The following is a 22,512-nucleotide window of genomic DNA, read 5'->3' as shown; positions in this document are numbered from 1 at the left end:
AAAACAGCCCTGCCAGTTATAATAGAAAGCCAAGTACAGATAAATCAATTAGCTTGCTAATTTCTCCCCTCTCATTTATTTAGCTCTGCACTGTATTTGTCGTAATTGACTACAATTATGTTAATTACTAACTCCAGTATAATTACTATATTTATTGTCATTGAGCACGCGATGTACCCACAGCAAAGCTGGCATTTGTCGGGCATCAAGAAAGCAAACTGTCGAGAGGTGATTCTCGGCAAACTGGCGGATGTGGCTTCAGCAAATGAAAGGGCAAAAGAGATTTCATGCAATGTTAGTTTGAAAGCACCGGTTCATTAAGGATATTAATTTTCTGATAACTACACATTTAAGCATGACACACTAGCGCAGTATCTACAGGATTTCGCAATTATTAATGCGTGACAGTTTCAAATGCTAAGTGAATCAATTAAACAGCAGCATTCACAATTTGAGAAGAGATAACTGCTTCATAACTACCTAAGACTACAATTTTCACATGACAAAAAAGAGCCATTGAGGCGCCTTCAAAACCTGACAGGTCAAGAAAGAAGTTTGAAACAAAAGCACCTTACAACCATCATCTCCCCTCTTTACTTGTCAGATCAACTTTGCTAGTGTCTCCCCAGAAACGGCATCACATGCCAGCTGCCACAAGGTGATTTTTCATGTCTTGTCAAAGAAATCTTTTATTCTATTTGCTCTGCATTAACATGTTACATTTATTGATCAAGGGCCTGTTCGGCAGCCACAGCAGGGCACTGAGCTCTCCATGCCTACGGGGCTTTGATGTCCCGGTGACATTCGAGCCCGAATAATGCACATACTAAATGGATTTAATGCAGAAATGTGTTTGGGCCTGACAGTTACATTAATAACAGCCCCTCACACTGATAAATATGCAATTGCTACTATTAAGAGTTACCCAATTATGGGGAAAATATTTCTCTACCTTATAAATAAATCCATCAAGAAAAAAAAAAGTTTTAACAATGGTGCATTTTCTTAAAACACTTCTGCGGCAGGAGACAGGCCGTGTGGGGGTTAACACCCCCTTTTTCATTCTCCCCTCCAATTGTTTTTAATAAGTCTTGCTTTATCTCAAGAATGGTTTGGGGATTTTTTTTTTTTCTTTTAAACCTCTTTTGTTGGTCTTCCCTGTTGTACCCGTCTCTTATTTCTTCAGAACCAGAGAAAAAGCAGACACCCAGCAGACTGAAAAATTGGGTTCTGGGTAAAGTCAGAGAGGCGCTTAGGGGAGGTGGTGCAGAGGTGGGGGGCACGTAGCTGATCTCAGTAATGATGGGTCTGGGGGAGGAGTTTTTTATTTAAACTCTAAACAAAACCTGAACATGTGTGTATGTGTCTCTCATTTAAAGCCCTAAGTGACCTTGTCTTATGGCAATGATTGCAGTAGGAGTGCAAAGGTAAAGAAAGCAGCTGGGATGGGAGAAACCTTTTATTGGAAAAGTCTTGGCCAGGGAGAACTTATAGTTATTATATTCCTGCAATTAAGTACAGACACCCAGCATAATGCACAATCACCCCCTTTTCATCATCAAGGAACAGGGAACAGCTAAAATCACCAACACCACGGTCCCTGAGGAGAAGAAAGAGGCTTTTCAAATAGCGAGTGTGTGCACATGAGTCCAAGGGCATGCATGTACCCCACCTCTTCTTTTCCCTTTAGACTCAAAACTCCAGCATGCAGTTCTTTCTCAAGGTCCACCTTATTTCAAGGCTAGAACAAGAAACAGTCCAGTCAGAGCAATTGCTAGGCCATTTCTCCCATGACCATGACCTTGGATCTGAGCCAAGCTTCCTACTTCAAAAGGAGAAGGAAGAAGAGGACGCATTCTCTGGAACGCTCCCCTTCACCTCCAAGACTGCCCAGGTATCTGAGGTCCTACCTGGTCAAACTTCCAAACCAGAAAGGTCTTAGAGAAACAGGAGAGAGGAGGGAAGGCAACATGTAAGACTCAGGGGCCTCGAACATGGATGAGCAAGATCTACTCAAACCTTCTACGTGACTTCCACCAGCTTTGAGTGACTTAACAAGAAAATACAGGTTTGGAAGTCACTGCTCACCTCCTTGAGCAAAGACAGCAATAATTTATACCATGAAAAGCTGTTTCAAATAACCACACAGCTAGTCCGACCACAGGGCCATTTAGTCCTAGGTGTCCCATTTTCATCATTGGTTGAGAACCTGGAGGTCCGCTGAGGAGAAAGTCTGAAAGGCTCCCAGCCACTCCTCCCACCCGCCACACCCCAAATCTCCACAGCGACTCTGACTACGTGGAGGCCAGCACCACTCACATGCACAGCATGTCCACGACAGAGAGCAGGGCAGCAGGAGAAGGGGGAGCAGTGAGGCCCAAGTCCAAACAGTTCAGGGAGACAGACTTCACACAGAAAGGAATACACACCCCAGGATTCAGGGGAGTAAAATGGATGAGATGGGAAATAAAAGGCAGCATTTAAAAGTTCAGGAATTTCTCATCCTAAGAGGCAAATAATGGCAGAAATATGGAGACAACGTTTCTGAAAGCACATTCTAGATTACACTGTAAGTTATAAGGATCATCATCGTGAACCTCAGGAAAGTCCTGTGGCCCCTGAACAATCCTCTCCAACTGCCCACCACTTCCCGGCCCCATCTCACCCACTGTGGTTCAATGTACCCAAAAGGTTAGAAATCCAGAAACTTGGGAGGACTTGGGAGGGGAGGAAATACTACAGAAACCACCTCACGGTGTCTGATATATCTGTCCCTTAGAGCTCTTCCCTCCCTAACTTAGTCAACCAATTCCTGTGCTTCTACCATCATGGCAGTCTCTCCAGAAAGTGTTAGAAATAAAGCGAATGAAGACCTTGCCTTTTACCCGCCAAGTCATTTTCCATTTCACCTTTTGGTCCTATGTTCTGCTGTTTGCTGGATATACTACAATGACCAATGACAGTCTTGGAACAAAAACAACAACAAAAAGGCATGTATATGTGTTTTAAACCACATTGCTCAGCAGAGATAGCACATGGATTTCAAATACACAGAACCTTGCCTCATCGAAATCATTCAAGATTTATAAATGCCCTAGAAATACACTGAGAATTCAAAAACGGTTTATCTTTCTAAAGTCTGTCTTTACTACCAAAGTTCTTCCTAGCAAAGATTATTGACCTGAGCTCTGTTGCCTCCCCACCATGTCAATCAATGTGTTTCCAGGAAAGACCACTAAATTTGGAGTTTGAAAATAAGTATGAACAAAGTACTTGACTGCAAAGACACAGTTTAGTAAAGACTAAAGACCGCACAGTTTAGTAAAGACTGCCAACAGAATATGCTCTGTGAGCTGTTCTCCTGAGAGTTAAGGTGGGGAGTTTTCTCTTATACCTGGTATCACTGGAATATGACCCAGTGTACCCTTCCTAGCTGATGGGGATTTAAAAAAAAAAAAAGAAGAAAACAAACAAATAAATAAATAAGATGAATGAGGTTTGACTATAGAATATTAGGGTTAGCTGGAACACTAACGTATCTGTATCAGTTAGGATAGGCTAGGTTGTGCCGAATTAACAAATAACCCCCAAACTTTATAACAGATTTATTCCTCAAAGTCTATGTTCAAAATAGATCAGCAGAGGGATCTACTCATCTACAGTTAAAATCCAGGACTGATGATAATAGCAGAAGAGAAAGTAGCAAGCTGTTCACTGGTTCTTAAAAGTTTCTGCTGAGCAATCATACCAGAGTACAGAGTTATGTAAGTACATAAGTGTTGAAAGAGAAGAAATCCTCAATATCTATGAAGAGACCCAATGATTATTAGAGAGTAAAGTGGGCCAAACCTGGATTCTCACTAGCATCATGTTCTAAGTACTAATAATAGCTATGCTTATTGAAGACCTACTATGTCCCAAGTGACTTAATAGGCTCATTACATACAGCACTTAACATCTCAGCAATTAGACAAGACCAGTAAAACACCAAGGTGATGTAAGCAAGATTTCAAGTCAGGGTATTCTAACCTCAAAGTCTTGGTTCTTTCCATTACACTGCCCATCTTCCCAACTGAGCAACGAGTTAACAGGCCCTATTCAATCCAGTGGTTCATAACACAAAGTGTGGTTGTCAACAAATATATGAAAAAATGTTCAATATCTATAACTATCAGGGAAATGCAAGTCAAAACTACACTAAAATTTCAACTCACTCCAGTCAGAATGGCAAAGATCAAGAATACAAATAATAATAAAAGCTGGCAAAGATGTGGGGAAAAAGTTACACTCGTATATTGTTAGTAGAACTACAAATTAGTACAACCACTCTGGAAAGCAGTATGGAAATTCCTCAAAAAACTAGAAATGGAACCACCATCAGACCCAGCTATTCTACTCCTCAGTGTTTATCCAAACGAACTAAAATTAGCATACTATAGTGATATAGCCATATCAATGTTTATGGCAGCACAATCCACAATAACCAAGTTATGGTACCAGCCCAGATGCCTGTCAACAGATGAATAAAGAAAATGTGGTGTATATATACAATGGAGATTTACTCAGCCATAAAGAAGAATGAAAATATGGTATTTGCTGGTAAACAGATGGAATGGAAGAACATCATGCTAAGCCAGACTCAGAAAGTCAAGGGTCAGATGTTTTCTTTCATATGCAAAAGTTAGACCAAAATAAGAAGGGAAAAGAGGGTACGGAATCCCAGAAAATAGAAGGGAGATCAATGGAGCAGAGGAAGGCAATTGAGGGGAAAGGAGAAGGGACAAGAAAATGATGGAATTAATTTGACCAAACTATCCTATGTACATACCTGGACATACCATAGTGAATTTCACCTTTATGTATTTCTATAAAGCACTAATTTTCAAAAGCTATACATAACTAGAAAGACCAGTAGAGTAGCAAAAAGGAAACAGGGGGAGGGAGGAGGGAAGAGGAAAAAGAAAGCGAAAGTACTATGGACTAAACTGAAGCAAATTATCTTCCATGCTTGTATGATTATGTCAAAATGAACCCCAATATTATATATAACTAAAATGCACTAATAAAAACAGTAATAGGAAAAAAAGTGTGGTTGTGTATGCTTAAAGAAGCTGTGATGTACACCAGGTGTCCCCTTCCCGACATGCAGCTGTGAGGAGGGGGCAGACACTCTGCTCTTTACTAAAACTGCACAAATCCCCCAGTCCTTTCCCCTCATTCTGGCCAAAGCCAGGGAAGCAACAAGCAAACTCCCACCTAAGAAATTTTCTCCTAAGCAATTCCCCATCCAGTGCATTTATCAGAGTGATGCTAAATAAGATGCGACTGCAAATAATTTAATTTTTAAAACGTAAGCTTCCTGTTGCCATAGATCAATTAAACCCTCTCACTTTTATTGCCAGATTGACATGGGCATATTTATCACTGCCATAGGAGCTCTGCTGTGCCCGCTGTGTTAAACAAGCAAAGCAGGCAACCAACTCAAAGCATCCGGGGTCCTTGGGGGAAAGGAATGGGACCACCAGAAAGGATTTTGCCCTGCCCCAAACAGGGAGAGAGAAAATTGAAGTTGGAACAACTCATTAAAAATCTCTTTTTGGGCTAAACACAGTAGCACACACCTGTGATCCCAGCTACTTGGGAGGCTGAGGCAGGAGGAACACAAGTTCAAGGCCAGCCTGGGAACTCAGTGAGATACTGCCTCAAAAGAAAATCTAAAAGGGACTGGAAGTGTGGCTCAGTGGTTGAGTGCCACTGGGTTCACTCCCTAGCAGTGGGTGGGGAGGACTTGCCTTGAGCAACTCAAGGAACCCAATACAAGCTAAAGCAAAGGATTCTGTTTGCTCATCTGCAAAGTAAAGGCAAAATATGAAGAAGTTCATGGAAGAATTCAAGCCAATGGACATTCATATACTCTTGGTAGCAGAAATTAGCATAATCTCTCTAGAGGGAAATCTGACATATGTACCAAAGCCCCACCCCCCAACAATTTTGTCTCTAGGAATTTGTCCAAAGCAACCAAGACATACTCATCAATGAGTATTCCAAGGGTATTTACAACAGAGTTTTTTATAACAGTAAAAATCTAGAAACAACCTAAATGTCCAACACTAAGAAATTGTTTAGACACCATTAAAAATCGTGAGCAGTATTTATCAAAATGGGAAAATGCTTCTAACAGTGTAAACCAGAGCATTGATTTTTTTTTTTTAAAGGCATTAAAAAAGACTAAGAAGGCATCATGATTTTAACAATGGTGATTTCCGGCTGGTAAAATTATCAGTGATTTGAAAAGACAACTGTTTCCTTTATAACCTTGTGAACTTTCAAATATTTCTATATTGATTATGGATACTTTTATATAAGAAAAATTATCTTCAAATATAAAGATCTTAAATATAATTTCATGCCGATGTAGACATTAGATCACGATCATTCATGCATTCAAATGCAAAGGGGCAAAAGGTCACTCCTCCTGGATGTAACCTGATTAATTCCCTAAATCCTCTATCCTTATTTCAGGATGGATGGCAAGACCCTGACTCTGGGAATTTTGTCAAAAGAACTTGTCCCAGTCACTGTAGTTGACCTCATTCCCACTCAATCACAACAGGAAGAATCATATCCAGGCTGAAACAGCAGAGGAGAGAGTTGTTTAGACCTTGAAAGGGAGACAGGGTTTTTATTTGGGCCTGTTTTCTTGCTTCCCTTTCCAACTTCCAACCTGACAGAGATCACACTGATTCTAGAGATTTTAATTTCCCCAAGACAGAACCATCTAAACACTACAACTTGAAATGTATGACCTTCTGCATGGGAAGATAACCAGTTTATTACTGGACAACCCAACTGAGGCAGAGGTGGATTCATCATAGTTAACGCAGAGGACTCTGAGATGTAATAGAAAGGAGGAAAAATCATACGGTAATTTCAAACAAAAGTTCTGAGCTTATAAATCCATAACTACCCTTCCTGTCGGCATGAGCAAGTAGTCACAGAAGAATCAACAGAACTAACTCTTTCACACATGAGATCAACATTAAGGATGGTGTATGGCTAAGAATGAATGGCAAGGCAACAAAGAAGGATGGTCCTAATGGAAGTGTTTTGGGGCCTAGTGGCGAAGTAAATACTAATGTGGCCATATAAGAAATTCACCTGAACAGAGCAATAACAAGCAGGGCAATTAAGTCAGTCATTAAAAACACCCAACAGGGCTGGGGCTGTGGCCCAGTGGCAGAGCGCTTGCCTAGCACATGCAAGGCACTGGGTTTGATTCTCAGCACCACATATAAATAAATAAATAAATAAATAAATAAATAAATAAATAAATAAATAAATAAAAATAAAGATCCACGGCCAACTAAAAATATATGTGTGTGTGTGTGTGTGTGTGTATACACATATATAAAAAACACTCAGCAAAGAAAATCCCTAGACCTGATTCTTCACTAGTGAATTCTACCAATCATTTAAAGAATGAACATGAACTATTCTTGGACTTCTTCAAATAACAGAAGAGGAAGGAACACTTCCAAACTCATTTTACAAGGCAAGCATTAGTTACCATGATACCAAAGCCAGACAAGGACATGATGAGAAAAGAAAATTAAATGCCAATATCCCCAATGAACACAGATACAAAATTTTCAATAATGCTAGCAAACCAAGTTCAACAGCCCATTAAAGCTGAGCCTAGAAGTGTATGCCTATAATCCCAGCTACTTGGGAGGCTGAGGCAGGAGGATCACAAGTGCAAATCCAGCCTGGACAACTAAGTGAGATCCTATCTCAAAAATTGAAAATAAAAAAGGGTCAAGAATTTAGCTCCCAGCAGAGTACTCCTGGATTCAATCCCCAGTATCACAAAAAATAAACAAATAAATAAATAAAAGTAAAAACCCTGACACACTAAAAGGATCATATACCATGGGACACAAGGATGGGTTCAATATACACAAATCAATAAATGTGGCACACATTAACAGAATAAAGGATAAAAATTATATGATCATCTTGATAGATGTAGGAAAAGCATTCAACAAAATTCAGCAAACTTTCATGATAAAAACTCTCAACAAATTAGGTACAGAAGGAATATACTTCAACATAATAAAGGCCACAGCAAACATCACACTCAATGGTGATAAACTGAAAGCTTTTCCTCTAAGACCAGGAATAAAACAAGGATGCCCACTCCTATTATTTTCTTTCTGTATAGTATTAGAAATCCCAACCAGAACAATAGGCAACAAATAAAAAAACATCCAGATCAGGAAGGAAAAGTAAAATTGTCTGTTTGTAGATGTCATGATCATATACATAGAAGACCATAGAGATTCTACCAAAAAAAAAAAAAAAAAAAACTTTAAAACTACTAAATGTAGTAAAATTGCAGGATATCAAGTCAAGACACAAAAACCAATTGCATTTCTGCTAACAAAAAAACTATTCAAAAGAGAAATTAAGAAAACAATCCCATTTACAACAGACTCAAAAATAAAATACTTAGAAATAAATCCAACCAAAGAAGTGAAACAAAGTTATTGAAAATTATGAAACACTGAGGAAAGAAATTAAAGGCACAAATAAATGAAAAGCTATCCCGTGTTCATGGACTGAAAGACTTAATTTTGTTAAAAGGTCCTCACTACCTAATGTGATCAACAGATGCGATGCAATCCCTATAAAATTCTAATGTCATTTTTTTAATAAAAATTTGTATGACAGCAAAAGACACCATAAAGCCAAAGCAATCTTAAGCAAAAAGAACAAAGCTGAAGACATCATACTATCTAAACATACTACAAAGCAAAACAATATAGTACTGGTGCAAAACAGGTATATAGACCAATGGAAGACAATATAGAGTCCAATAAATTTATGCATTTGTAGTCAATCTTCAACAAAGTCACCAAGAAACACAAAAGGGAAAGAACAGTTTCTTCAATAAATGGTGCTAGGAAAACAAAATATCCATATGCAGAAGAATGAAATTAAACCCTTATCTTTTATTATATACAAAAGTAAGTCAAAATGAATTAAAGATTTAAATGTAAGACTTAAAACTATAAAACCACTAGAAGAAAACAGAGAAATAGTGTCTTGATATTGGTTTGGGCAAAGACTTTTTTGATAGAGCATCAATAGCACAAGCAACAAAAGCAAAAATAAATAAATGGGATTACAGCAAGCTAAAAAACTTCTGCACAACAAAGGAAAGAATCATCAGAGTAAAGAAGCAACCTATGCAATGGGAAAAGTATGTGAAAACCATATGTGTTCATCAGTTTTGCATTACTATAACAAAACACCTGAGATAATCAATTTAAAAAGAGGAAAGGCTTATTCCATCCTATGATTTTGGAGGTTTCAGTCCATGGTCAGCTAGCCCTGTTACTTTGGGGCCTGAAGTGAGGCAGTACCTCATGGCAGGAGCATACACAGAGAAGGACTATTCACTTCAAAAAAGAAAAAACTAATACCTCGCACCCCCCTTCAAAAGTACACTCCCACAATGACCTAAAACCTCCCACTAAGTCCTGCCTCTTCAGGGTTTTGCCATCTCCCAATAGCACCACAGGACTGGGGACCAAGCTTCCAACACCTAGGCCTTTGGAGGACACTTATCCACACCATATCATCATACATATAAGAGGTTAATATCCAAAATATATAAGGAACTCAACTCAATGAAAAGAAATAACCTCACTTTAAAATGAACAAAGATCCTGAATGAACTCTTCTCAAAACAAAATGTATTATCAGATGTGATCGTGCACACCCATAATCCCAGCAACTCAGGACTCTGAGGCAGGAAGATCACAAGTTTAAGGCCAGCCTTAGCAATTTAGTGAGATCCTCAGCAACTAAGTAAGACTCTGTCTCAAAATAAAAAATAAAAAAGGCTGGGGATGTGGCTCAGTGGTAAAGTACCTCTGGGTTCAATCCCTAGAACCAAAAGGAGGAGGAGGATAAATAGCCAGTAGATACCTGGTGAGAAATCACTATTCGTCAGGAAATACCCATCTAAACAAAAATGAGAGATCATCTCTCACCTATTCAAATGGTTGTTATCAAAAAGACAAAAGATAACAAGTGCTGACAAGGATGGGGAGAAAAGGGAAGCTTCACACACTGGTGGTGGAAATGTAAACTGAGACAGGCACTGTGGAAAACAGTATGGAGGTTCTTCAAAAAATTAAAAATAGAACTATCGTATGACCCAGAAATCCCACTCCTGAGAATAAATCAAAAGATATTAAGTCAGCGTGTCAAAGAGCCATCTGCACTCCCGTGTCCAAGGCAGCACTATTCACAGTGGCCAAGGTGGGGATCAACCTAAGTGTCCATTGGCAAATGAGTGAATTAAAAAAAAAAAAATGATACTGATAATCACAATGGAATATTACCATAAAAAAGAAGGAAACCCTGTCATTTGCAACAATATGGATGAACCTGGAGGACATTATGCTAAGTGAAATAAAACAGGCACAGGAAGACAAACACTGCATAGTCTCATTTACATATGGAATCTAAAACATCAAACTCACAGAAACAAAGACTAGAATGGTGGTTGCCAAGGGCTGGTGGGTGGGGAAAACGAAGGGAAGTAGGTCAAAAAGAAAAAATTTCAGTTACGCAAGATGAGTAAATTCTAGAGAATGAAATTAGACTCTTATCTCACACCATATATAAAAATATACTCCAAATGGATTAAACACTTACATACAACATACAGCGTGCTGACTAGGTAATGTTGCTGTAGTACATACTTGAAATTTCCTAAGACAGATCTTCAATGTTTTCACCATTAAAAAAAAGTAGCTATGTGAAGTGACATATGTAAATTAGCTTGAATGTGGAAACCATCTCACAAAATTTATGAAAATGAAAACATCCCATTGTAGACCTCAAATATGTAGAATTTTTAATTGTCAATTATGCCCCAATAAAGTTGGAAAAAAGAAATTCACATGTTAGTATCTGCTTGAACCATCTCTGGAAGACTACGCAAAAATGAAGTAACAATAGTGAAGAATTCAGAGCAGAAAAGGAAGGTTAAAGGACACGAGAGTGAAGGTCACTCTTGTCCTCCTCTTTTCCTATCTGTTCCTTGTAATGGTTCTGCCATATGCAGGTTGGAACTATGCAAAAAATAAATAGAACCCCTTGCCTAAAAGCATATTGTGGCCTAATACACAAATAGACTGCAACAAATCTTGCAACCCAGGAAAGATTTTATTGCTCTGGGTTTTTTTGTTTTGTTTTTTGGTGTTTTGTTTTTGGTTTTTTTGTTTGTTTGATTTTGTTTTGGGGTTTTTTTTGGTGGGGGTACCAGGAATTGAATTCAGAGGCACTCAAACACTGAGTCACATCCCACAAATAGGACCACTGAGTCCTATTTTGTATTTTTTTTTTTTTGGGGACAGGGTCTTGCTGGGTTGCCTAGGTCCTTGCTTTTGCTGAGGCTGGCTTTGAACTCACGATCCTCCTGCCTCAGCCTCCGGAGTTGCTGGTATTATAGGCATGCACCACCATGCCCAGCTATTGCTCTGTTTTAGGTAATATCCTGACATGATTTTGGATGTCAAAAGGAAGGCCGCAGAGATGTTCTTAAAATGAGAGGAGAGGGTTGATTTTTCTGTGTACAATAATGTGAAGAGAGTTTTGTGTTTCTGAGGGCAACTCTGGAAATACAGTAAATAACATGGGAGAGAAAGGCACCTGGTCACTTGCAGAAGGCCTAACCCTAAATAAGAAGGGCAGGCAAGGAGAGATTCCCTATGGCAGGGAATACCCAAAAGATTCCCAGGAACAGTGCTATTCCAAATGTGTCTCCTGCTGTATGCTGCAATGTCCACCAACCCCCTCACATGCACGCTACACCTCAAGCTGGCATAATACATATTAATATTGTGTTGGGCTTCAGAGAAAAGCGGGGGTCCCTAGTGGAGTCAGGTAGGCTGCCAAGAGGGAGAACCAAAGACAAGAAGTCAAGAGATAGTCAGACTGATGATATGGTAAATCTGGGTGCAGTTTAGATTGACTGGGAAATTTGCTCCCTTTTATCCCATGGTCATGGGATGGTGGGCTCTAGGGGGCAGCTTTCTATAGAATATGGGATGTAGATTCCCACTCTTTCATTTGGATATGATGATCCCTGAAGCCCAGCAGGCTTGGGCCATTTTTTACATACATACCTACTTGGAAAGCAATGGATGAGCTCCTGTCTCTTCCTGACTCTCTGTTCTCCCCTCCTCCTCACCCTTATTCTTTTTAAGAGGAATGCTCAAGCATATAAAACATTTAGATTCTGATCTAGCTGAAGGCAAAGACAGACTGGAGCCTGAGCACATTCACATCTTCTGATACCCGAGAGGAATAGTGCCACCTTCCCTTGACCCCAGTTAGGTAAATAAAGAGGGGTAAATGATTCCACCCAAGCATACCCAAGTCAAGCCAGGGTGCTTCTCTCCACTCTGGTCTGCAGTTCCCTCCTAACATAAACTCTTCCTGAACCTTGGGCCTCACCCCTCCACTGTGCAACCCTGCCGGAACCCAGCTACAGCCCACTGTAGCGATCACGCACTGACAAGAACCTAAGCAGATGTGATAGAGACTCAGATTCAGCACTATAGAAAATTCTCTCCAAATTCTCAACTAAGGAAAATACGTGTTTACTATGTTTACTATTCTCCCACTGAATCCACTTTACAGATCCCCCACCCCTTGCTAAATTTTCCTGCATCCAGGATCCATCTTTTCCTATGATAAGGATAGATCCAGCCCTGCAGAGTTAGTTAAGAGTCCCTTCTCCCCAGATGCACACTTCCCAAGGTCCAGCCTCTTCTCTGCCCAAGGCGGGCAGGGCCCCAGGCGTGACAAAGATGGCTATCTCCTCAGATCTGATAGCCCAGCCCCATGACCCGTTGCCACTGACGCTTCCTCACAGGGCCCAGCCTCCCCAGAAGCACATCGAGGCTTCCACCAGTCATTCGCAAGACAACCACAGCCCCATGTCACGATGTCCCGAGGCCCTAGAGGCCACTCACACAAAAAGAGCTCCTGCCCCAGTAAAGGAATCTTCCATCTGAACCCAGCCAGGGGAGCTATTCGGAATGCACACAGGCCAAGGTTCCCACAAGAGTCAGATGTACTCCACTCTAGGATGTGCACTCCATCCTTTCTTTGGGTACTGGGACAAAAAAAAAAAAAAAAAAAAAATCCTGCATTTCTCTAGTGTCTACATCTATTTGTTTGGCTTCCTCTGGTCACCTTGTGACATTTCAGTTTCCAGATCTCCCGGGAGACATGCAAACCCCTGGGGAGTCAAGGAAGGAACACACAGTGGCCATGCTCTTCCCACCATCATCCTCTGGACAACCCCTTCCTAGAGGTGATCATCCATGGGGCGGAGTGCTCCAGGGCCCCAGCTACAGCTCTGCTGACGTAGCTCAAATCCTCCTCTAGCGCTGCTGCCTTAGTGCCCTGAATTTGTCCATTTCCCCCAAATTCTTAACTCCCAAGTATCCTGACTCAGAATTTGGGAGTGAAAAGTCTCCAAGGCTGGAAGCAGGAAAGTGCCTGAGCTCCAGAATTCAGGCTCCTTGCCTCTCCTTCTACCCCAAGAATTTGTCCCAGACAGAGGACAGCACACAACTCAAGGATGGCACTTAGGGAGAAAGCCCTGAGTGGAACCAGCTTAAGAGCAAAAGCCACCAGCCTGACCCTGCTCATTTATCCCACTGATACATGCCTTTCAAGCACCACCTACTCCCCGTCACACACCCCAACCCCAGTCATCAGCCATAACTTTCAGGACAAAATGAAAGAACTGTGTTCTCCATTAGAACAACATACAAGATTGCACTCACCTTTTGCCAAGACTGGAACAGTTGCTAGAGGATTTCCTTCCCTCCCACCCACCCCATGCCAACAGTGTTTGATTCCTTTGAAACACCATCTGGTAGAAATCATAATCACAAATATTTAAAGCTCCAATTCATAAAAAGTAAAAGAAAGAAAACACACACATGCACTGGCCCTACCTGTAATTTGGCAAATGCCTAGGGAGACAGCATTATCCGAAAAAGCACATCTAAACACCCCCAAAACTTTTACTGGCTCCATCTTATTCCTCCTGAGAGCATTCGGACTCATCTACATGGGCAGTACTGAGAAAGGGGAAGAACAAAGTGACGACGTGACAGCTTCCCATGGAAACTCAGGTGACAAGGATGATGCTCCAACACGCCATGCTCCTCCTGCAGCACAAAAAGGCTAGACAACGAACCATCTGAAGTGGAGTCAAACGTTTGGGTTGAGATTCCATGTGGCTCAGGACCCCAGGCTAAATAAAAGCACACTCTACGCAGAGCTGGAACCTTTGACTTTCATCTGCCAGCCCATGAGTACCCAGGGGAACTGGGCCTCCCAGGCCTGGCCTGCATCCTGCGAAGGTTACATACCTCAGAAGGTTGAAGCTCAGATCCAGCCTCTTTGCAAAATGTCCACAGTCCCTGCCAAGGTGTTCTGGAATTTCTCTGCAGTCTTGGCCTATGTAGGACACCTGGAAATTAAATGGAACAGAAACAATGTGGCAAACGGAAATTACCCAGCTGCTCACAACCCTGAGTCATTGATCTGATGATTGCTTCCGCAACTTTAAACGCATGCTCCTCACACACAAAAAGGCTACACTGTGACTGTTTTCCTGATCAAATCAGCTTCAGGGGCTTCAGGGACTCTGCCAACAGCTCCCCTTTCTGATACAGCTAGTGTGATGGAGACTAATCCTGGCACGATGGAAATTAGACTAAAATTGGCCAGATTCAGGTGTCCAAAAGAAACCCCAATGTCAGAGCACATGGATACAATCGTAACAATCAGCCTCTCACTCAGGGGTCTTTCCAACAGCTGCCCCTCTGGCTCTCCTTCTCTCTCCCCTACACTGTCCCCTTCCAATCACTCTGTAGTGCACGTGCTCTCAGAAAAGGACACAGCAGATGCACTTACTGGCATTCAACCCTCAGGGTGCTGAACAAATAGAGTTGGTTAAGAAAACCTCCCCAAACTGCCAATTCCATCTCATTACCATTGAGTCTAAAATGCCCTCCACTCTCCAAATGATGCTTCGAAGGTGACAGAGCAATGACATGTGGCCAGAGTTCCCAAGTCTCCCTCTTCCAGGGAGCCTTTTGCAATCAACCCCATTCAACTGACAGAGCTGCCTCCTTAGGCATTTTATTTTACTTATTCATTCTAAATGCCTGGCAAGTGTTCAAATGTTATAAGGCTGAACTGAACTTCAATCCCAGAACCTGACTGAGAAGGTCTATGGACTTAATCATTACCCCAAATACCCACTCTGGGGAGCCCATTTTACAGATACCTTCCAGATAGCATTCTGATGGCAGAACTGGCAACGAATTCCAAAACTGGAAAAATGAACCCATGGGTCAGAGATGGCCAATGGGTCACAATGTGTGATCCATTCCCGAAGTACAAAACCTTCAACTCCCAGGTGGAAATTCAGGCCTGTCACGTGGCCACCACCTTGATCCTGTCTCCCTACAAACTTACATTCTTCTATGCATATAGGCAAACATGTCTTGGAATGAGTGGGGGGTACAAAAATAAGGCAGCCATCTTACATTCTCAGATACTAGGTTGAACCACAAGCATTACCAACATCCAACTATTGGCCCTGTAAGACAGAACCTTCATATGACTCACCCTAATACAAATCACAGTACACCCTAGCACCTTCCGTTTTTCAAGTTATCACTCACTCCTCTCCTAACCAAAGGGGGTAAACCACTGACAATACAATAACCTGTTTTCACTCTCTTTCCATTCATTCTTCTTCAGTAATTTCATTCCAGGAGGAAACACAGTGGGGAGAACCCATAGAAAAATAGCTGACTGAAATAATTTGATTCATAAAGGTACAGGCTAAAAAATAAAGGGTTCTAGGTTCAATCTAGCAACCTCTCCCCTTTCTACATGCGGTACATCTTTCTTTTTTTAATTTTTTATTTTTTTTAATTTTTACAGACTGCATTTGGATTCATTGTACACAAGTGGGGTACGACTTTTCATTCTATGGTTGTACACAATGTAGATTCACACCGTACATATAATCGTACATGTACCTAGGGTAATGTCTGTCTCAGTCCACTATCTTTCTTTCCCCTATCCCCTCCCACCGCACTTCCCTCTACACAATCCAAAGTTCTTTCATTTTTCTCTTATCAACCCCACTGCCACCCCTCCTCATTATGTCTCATCATCCACTTATCAGAGAAAACATTTGGCCTTTGTTTTTTCAGGCTTGGCTTATTTCACTTAGCATGATATTCTCCAACTCCATCCATTTACCAGCAAATGCCAGAATTTTATTCTTCTTTGTGGCTGAGTAATATTCCTTGTGTATATATACCACAGTTTCTTTATCCATTCACCAATTGAAGGACATCTAGGTTGGTTCCACAATCTAGCTATTGTGAATTGAGCAGCTATGAACATTGACAGGCTGCTTTACTGTAGTATGCTGATTTTAAGTCCTTTGGGTATAAACCGAGGAGTGGGACAGCTGGGTCAAACGGTAGGTTCATTCCAAATTTTCTAAGGAATCTCCATACTGCTTTCCAGAGTTAGCCCATCTTTCTTCATAGATCCTTGTGTAATAAATTAAGTTCTGAGATAAGAAATCATACACCAAGGAGAGATCAGAGATACAAGGCTCAGATCAATCTAGGGACTTTGGTCTATCTCAAGAGATTCACTTAATCAGCAGCTTCTTTTGCATTATAAGTTTGCATTTACCCCCAGATCTATGGGGCTTAGCCAAAAAAAAAAAAAAAAAAAAAAAAAAACAATCTCACTCACCCCAGCCTACAACACAGCTTGTATGTCATCATCACTCAAGACCTCTGAGTCAGGGAAGCTGAGACTTGAATAGAGACACCAAGTTCTTTCCTTATAGATTAACCAAGGACTAAATCCAGTAAGGATCCAGCTTAACAAAACCTTTATATTTTATACAAGAAAATTAGGACTCCAGAACCCTGATCAACAAGATACAGCTTCTTAGTGACAAAGCCTAGATCAAGTTCTGCACCATGAATAAGAACTTTGAACTTAGGAAGTCCTTACAAATCCAATGTCAATGTAAGTGTTCTTGATCTCCAAGTACCAATGGTGCCTCTATCAAGAAGTTTTGCTTCAAAATCTTCCTGCTGAAAGGACCATGCTGGATGGCCCAGGAAGAACACCAGAACCTGGGAAAAGACGGGGATACTTGCTCCCCCTTTTCCTCTCCTTCAGAGGAGACAGCAGTACCAAGGACAGCTGTCTCCGTGAAGCATTTAGATCACAAGTTTAACCGTTTCATCAGCTTGTTTTTATTATATGGTCTTAACAGCAAAACATCTTAAGAAAACGAAACAAGACACAACTTGGTCCCATTCCATCAAGATGAAGACCAAGTCTCCAAAATTTAGCATGAGAACCAACTTGATAGGCCATGCTTGGACTTTCCCTATAGTTAGCTGGCAATTTTTAGAGATGTCAGCTAAACCCACCAGGCTGGGGGACTCAAATTAGCTGGAAAAAGGTTTAAGAGCAGCAAGCAGTCACTGCTGAGCATTGCAACCAATGACTAGGAGACAGACTTGTCTAAGATGGGCTTCTGAGTGGAAGATCTCTCAGGACATAGGGAAACTTCTTAGTGCACAGGACCACCTAATATAAGACACAAGGCCTGAAGAACCAGACCAAAAATTATTTGCTTTTTCAGTAAGCAGGGAAATTAACAGGGTCTTTTTGTTTTTGTTTGCTTGTTGGTACTAGGGATTGAACCCAGGGTTGCTTTACCACTGAAGCTACATCCCCAGCCCTATTTTTTTTTTTTTTTTTTTTTTTTTTTTTTTTTTTTTTTTTTTTGAGATAGGGTCTCACAAAGTCGCTAAGGCTGGCCTTGAACTTGTGATCCTCCTGCCTCAGCCTCCTGAGTTGCTGGGATCACAGGCAGGTGCCACCACACCCAGCAAAAATCAATTGCTCTTAAATGGCACACAAGCAATAGCACATCCAGGACAAAAAGTCATTGCATTTAGTCAATTACCTTAGCTTAGACTGAATTAGAACAAAGTTTTGAACTTTTAACTTTCCTACTTTATATAATTTGTACCCCTTTTACCTTGTGTGGAATAAGAGGACAGATCATTAACAGGCATTAACATCATTAGCAGGCAAATGAAAATAGGTTAAGTTAAAGATCCCTACAGAGGGGAACACCAGAGAGGGAACCAGAGTGTCTGGGTGGGATTCCCACCCACGCACACACTCAGCCCCTCTGAGCAGAAACTGCAGAAGACCAAACAGCGAAGACCATAGGTTTCTCTTTGCCTTTAGGACAGTCGCTCCCAGGACCTTCCTGGACATAATAGATTTGTCAGTAGTCAGACTGAGGTGGGGATTATTTTATGACGCCTATCTCTAGGCAAGGGTGGGGGGTTTTCAATATTGTATTTGAATTGCCAGAATCACTGTCACAGTAAAAACATCCCTAGGTACAAAAGTATAAGTCCCTGTGCTGCTACTTATTAGCTGTGCTATCTTACACAAGTCACAACCTCCTGGGGTCTGTTTCCTCTTTTGTAAATCATCCTAACACTACTAACTGCCCCAAAGGCAGTAAGGATAACATAATAACTCACTTTTATTAAATACCAACTATGTACCCATCAGTCCTCAAGAAACAACCCCCATGAAATGTGGAAAAAATAATTCAAAAAAAAAATGAAATGAAAATCAATTTTTTTAAAAAAGTAACAGTTCCATGAATCACATATTATCCTCATTTTACTTATAAGATTGAGATAACAGTAAAGGCACAGAGCATTTTCCTTGGCACCTAGCAATCACTAGGTAAATAGTGCTGACTCCGACCACTGTCCCTATGGGAGAGATTGGTTATTTCCAATGTCTCTTGAGCACAAGATTTTAGTGCTCAAATACCAAGGTTGCATTTGTGTCTATAATTGCATCGATGCTACTACAACTTTGATTGTCATGCATTAGTAAAAATAAAGGACAATGCTGAATATAAATGAGGATTTCGAGTCAAGAGAAGCAAATGAAGTCAGACCCACGTTGAAGAGAAAGATTTTACAAAGAAATGTGATGGGAGGACTAGGACATCCCCAAGCATGTGCTGTGACAGGCCTGTGGAGCTCTAAAAAAGCAGCTGAGCAGCAGTCAGCCCACGGTGGCGTGGAGAGCAGAGATCTAGCTTCAACCATACATCATCGTCCATCACATTAAATGGTTTGTTATTGGATTTTTCTCTTCTTTACACTTAAACCATTATTTTATTTGGGATTCACAGGACTAAATATTAAGAAAGTTACATCTGGCTTTATGCTTATATATTTCGATAACATTGCAATACAAATGAGAGAGATACTACAGGCTCACGGGAAATTTTGTGGTTTTGTTGTGGTTGTGTTTTTTCACCTTTTAAGAAGGATTGAAAATAGTAGTTTGTAGAGACTGGACAGGTGGAGGAAGCGTTAACAGGTACAGAGGTGCTGTGGATAAGAGGAATAACTTCTAATCTTCTATAGCACAGTAGGGTACTATAATTGATAACAATTGGTTGTGTATTTCAAAACAGCTAGTTACTCTGAAAACTTTCAAAGCAAATAAATAAATGATCTGTTTTAAGGTGCTGAATATCCCAATTACCCTCTTCTGATCATTACACATTGTATACATGTATTGAAATACCACACTGTACTCACAAGTAGATATAAGCATGTGTCAAAAAAAATTTAAAAAGAAGGCCCCACCAAAGTTTGAAAAGTACCATGCTACACATTCAAGGTGCTACCCCTAACAGTTACAAATTGCCAGAAGCAGACTGCTAACAAATACTAAATCCACTGACCTGGGCAATTTAGGAAATGAGGTACTAAAACCCCAGGGGGGGGGCATTTTCTAGCCTGCCTTCTTACCTCCTCCCCAGACAGTTCCATCTTCTTAAAGCAGTCTCCAAAAGCCCAAAATGTCTCAGGCACACTTCAGTGAATGCCCTTGAGCTGTTCAGAGTAGGATAAAAACAGGAGGTGCTGGAAACATCAAGTTTGGGAAATGGGGGTAGGAAAAGGAGGCCTGGAAAAGCTCACAGTTCCACTGACTAGTGTTCTATAAACTTGAAAGAAGCTTCAGGCAGAGAATGCTGGGTTTGAAAATGCAGAGAAACCTAGGGTTTGAGGACAGGGACCACTCATTTCTGAACTCTGGACCTTCTGCGGCTGCCTCCTAACAGTCTATGAATATAAGGACAGAGGCAGCAACAACAAAGGCCTGGGCAGTGCAGACAGACCATGAGGAGGCTAATTTCTAACAACACCCAGTGGTGCCTGGTGCATAGTAGGCACTCAATAAACAATTGTGGAAATGACAAGACCCCCCAAAAAAAAGAGAGAGAAAAAAAAATTAAGAAAGAAACAGGTAGCAACCAGTTTGGTGGAATGCACAACCGGCCCTCACTGTATCTGTTGAAGCTGTAAAACCCCTTAGACGTCTAAAGAGAAATCATTCCTTTTAGCCCAAAGTAATCTCAAAATCCAATTGTGCCTGACACTGCCTGCCTTAGGCAACCCAAGGGGAGTGCTTCAGAAACTCAGAACTGCTTCTTCAGGGTGTGCCGAGAAAGGCGGGAAGTGGGAGGACTAGCTTAATCAGAGAGCAGAGAAGAGGTTAGAGATAGAGACCGGGCTTTACCAGCAGATACAAAACACCTGGCCCCAGCCAGGCCGAGTTCCTCCCTCCAGCAATGAATAAAAACACCTGAGGCTTTACTACAGGGCTGAAAGCATGTGATCCAGGTGTCTATCATCCAGGGCTGAAATTGGAGTGTTATCTTCCCCAGGAACACGTGTTCAAGGAATCAAGGGTGCCACTAAAACTGTAGAGAACGCTGGCCTTCCACCATCCTGGGATAAGGAGGCCACCTTAACAGCAGAACCTAGTCAGCGGCCCCCCAGATGCATTATGATTTTCATTGTGACTTTGGTGGCCCTGGGTGTTTTGCCTCCATGTCCCTCATTTCCTCCACTTAAAATACATCAGTTAACTTCTGTTTTACAACTGCATTGGTATAAAGATGAATACACTGTTACATATTAAAACATTTTCTTTGACCAATAGTTCTTTTTAAAATTCAGATTATGAAGAAAAGAAAGTTTAAACACTTTCAGTGGGCCCCCAAAAGTACCGAGAGCCGTACACTGTGCGGAAAGGAGAAGTTGGTCCTGCCCGGCTGCTCAGTGGGGCGCTAGAAACAGCGGCGGCGGGGGGTCGGGTCCCTTCCCGCACTGCCAGGGAGCGTGCCAGGGCCGAAAGGCGGGCCTGTCCTCAACAGACCTGGGCAGGCTTGGGCACTTGACCCTCATCACTTGCACACGCAGCCCTCTCGGGCGGGGGCGCTGTTGAAACCTTGGGGGACCCCGACCCCGCGGCTCAGGTCCCGAGCGGGGGCGGGGCTCGCTCGGGCGGACTTACTTGGGTTCCACTGACCACGAGCCCAGCCATGCTGGCCAGGACCCGGAGGGCGCGCGGCACTGGGCTCGGGCGGGCAGCGGCAGCTGGGAGCGCAGTTCCGCACTGGGCGGTCAGCTGACCCGGCGGAAGCCCGAGGCGCGGGCCGGGCGCTGGGAACTCGGCTCAGCCGCGCGCCGCCGCCCTCCGCCCCGGACGGTCCTGCGCTGGTGAACCTCGCTGCCCGGCGCGCGCTGCAGCAGGTGGCCGGCTGCACCCGCCCTCCGCGTGCCCAACGAGACCGGACTCCTGGACTTCCCTGTCCCGCCCCCGCCCAGGGCCCCTTCGCCCCAAGAGGTGTCCTTCAAAATTCCATGCCCAGAACTTTATTTCCTTAATCAGGACCCGATTTGGGGGTGGGGGTTCCTAACAGGGGCCCTCAATCTGAGCCGTTAGTCTGGAGTGTAGAGTCCGGCCTTTCCTAAATTTCACAATCTAGGTTACATAACTGCCCTCAACTGTCTGAAGGAGGGGCCTCTTCGCCCCAACTCCTCTCGCCTGCTTTGGTGTGGAGTTGGGGAGTCAGTAGATGAAAGGACTCTCATGGAATGGGGTTTCCTTTTGTAGGAGAGAGGAGAGGGGGAGTTGAAATTTCCCTATAGCGTGCTGGCTAGGGACTGGGGTTGTGACTCAGTGGTAGAGCGATTGCCTAGCATGTGTGAGGCACTGGGTTCAATCCTCAGCACTGCATATAAATAAATAAATTAATTAATTAATTAAAGGCATGCTGTCCATCTACAACTACAAAAATGTTTAAAAATGAAGTGCTGTGTGGGCTCAGACCCTGTTCCCCTACACACACACACACACACACACACAGTCTCCAGCGGTTGTCAATAATAAACCCTAGGGAAGGAGAATTGAATGATGTCTCCAAATTTCAGGCTTCTCTTATACACC

At 42.1% G+C, this 22,512-nt stretch overlaps 1 protein-coding gene across 3 annotated transcripts in view; it reads right to left on the bottom strand.

Moving 5' to 3' along the window:
• Lrmda (leucine rich melanocyte differentiation associated) overlaps positions 1-21,846 on the bottom strand; it is a 1,017,541-nt gene extending 995,695 nt beyond the window's left edge. The window contains exons 1-2 of one of the 3 annotated variants that reach the window (XM_047553148.1): positions 21,577-21,846; positions 14,472-14,572 (exon numbers count right to left, since the gene is read on the bottom strand). In XM_047553148.1, the coding sequence (XP_047409104.1) occupies positions 14,472-14,572; positions 21,577-21,606 (131 nt within the window). In that variant the 5' untranslated portion in view covers positions 21,607-21,846. Of the gene's footprint in view, positions 1-14,471; positions 14,573-20,024; positions 20,070-21,576 lie in introns of those variants that run through there. The other 2 variants (XM_047553144.1, XM_047553145.1) reach the window with 2 other exon arrangements.
• Between the last annotated feature and the right edge of the window lie 666 nt (positions 21,847-22,512).

This window comes from Sciurus carolinensis, chromosome 5 (assembly GCF_902686445.1).
Source record: "Sciurus carolinensis chromosome 5, mSciCar1.2, whole genome shotgun sequence".
NCBI lineage: Eukaryota > Metazoa > Chordata > Mammalia > Rodentia > Sciuridae > Sciurus > Sciurus carolinensis.
Note: the sequence above shows the minus strand (reverse complement) of the source record. Positions and strands in the feature narration are given on the sequence as shown.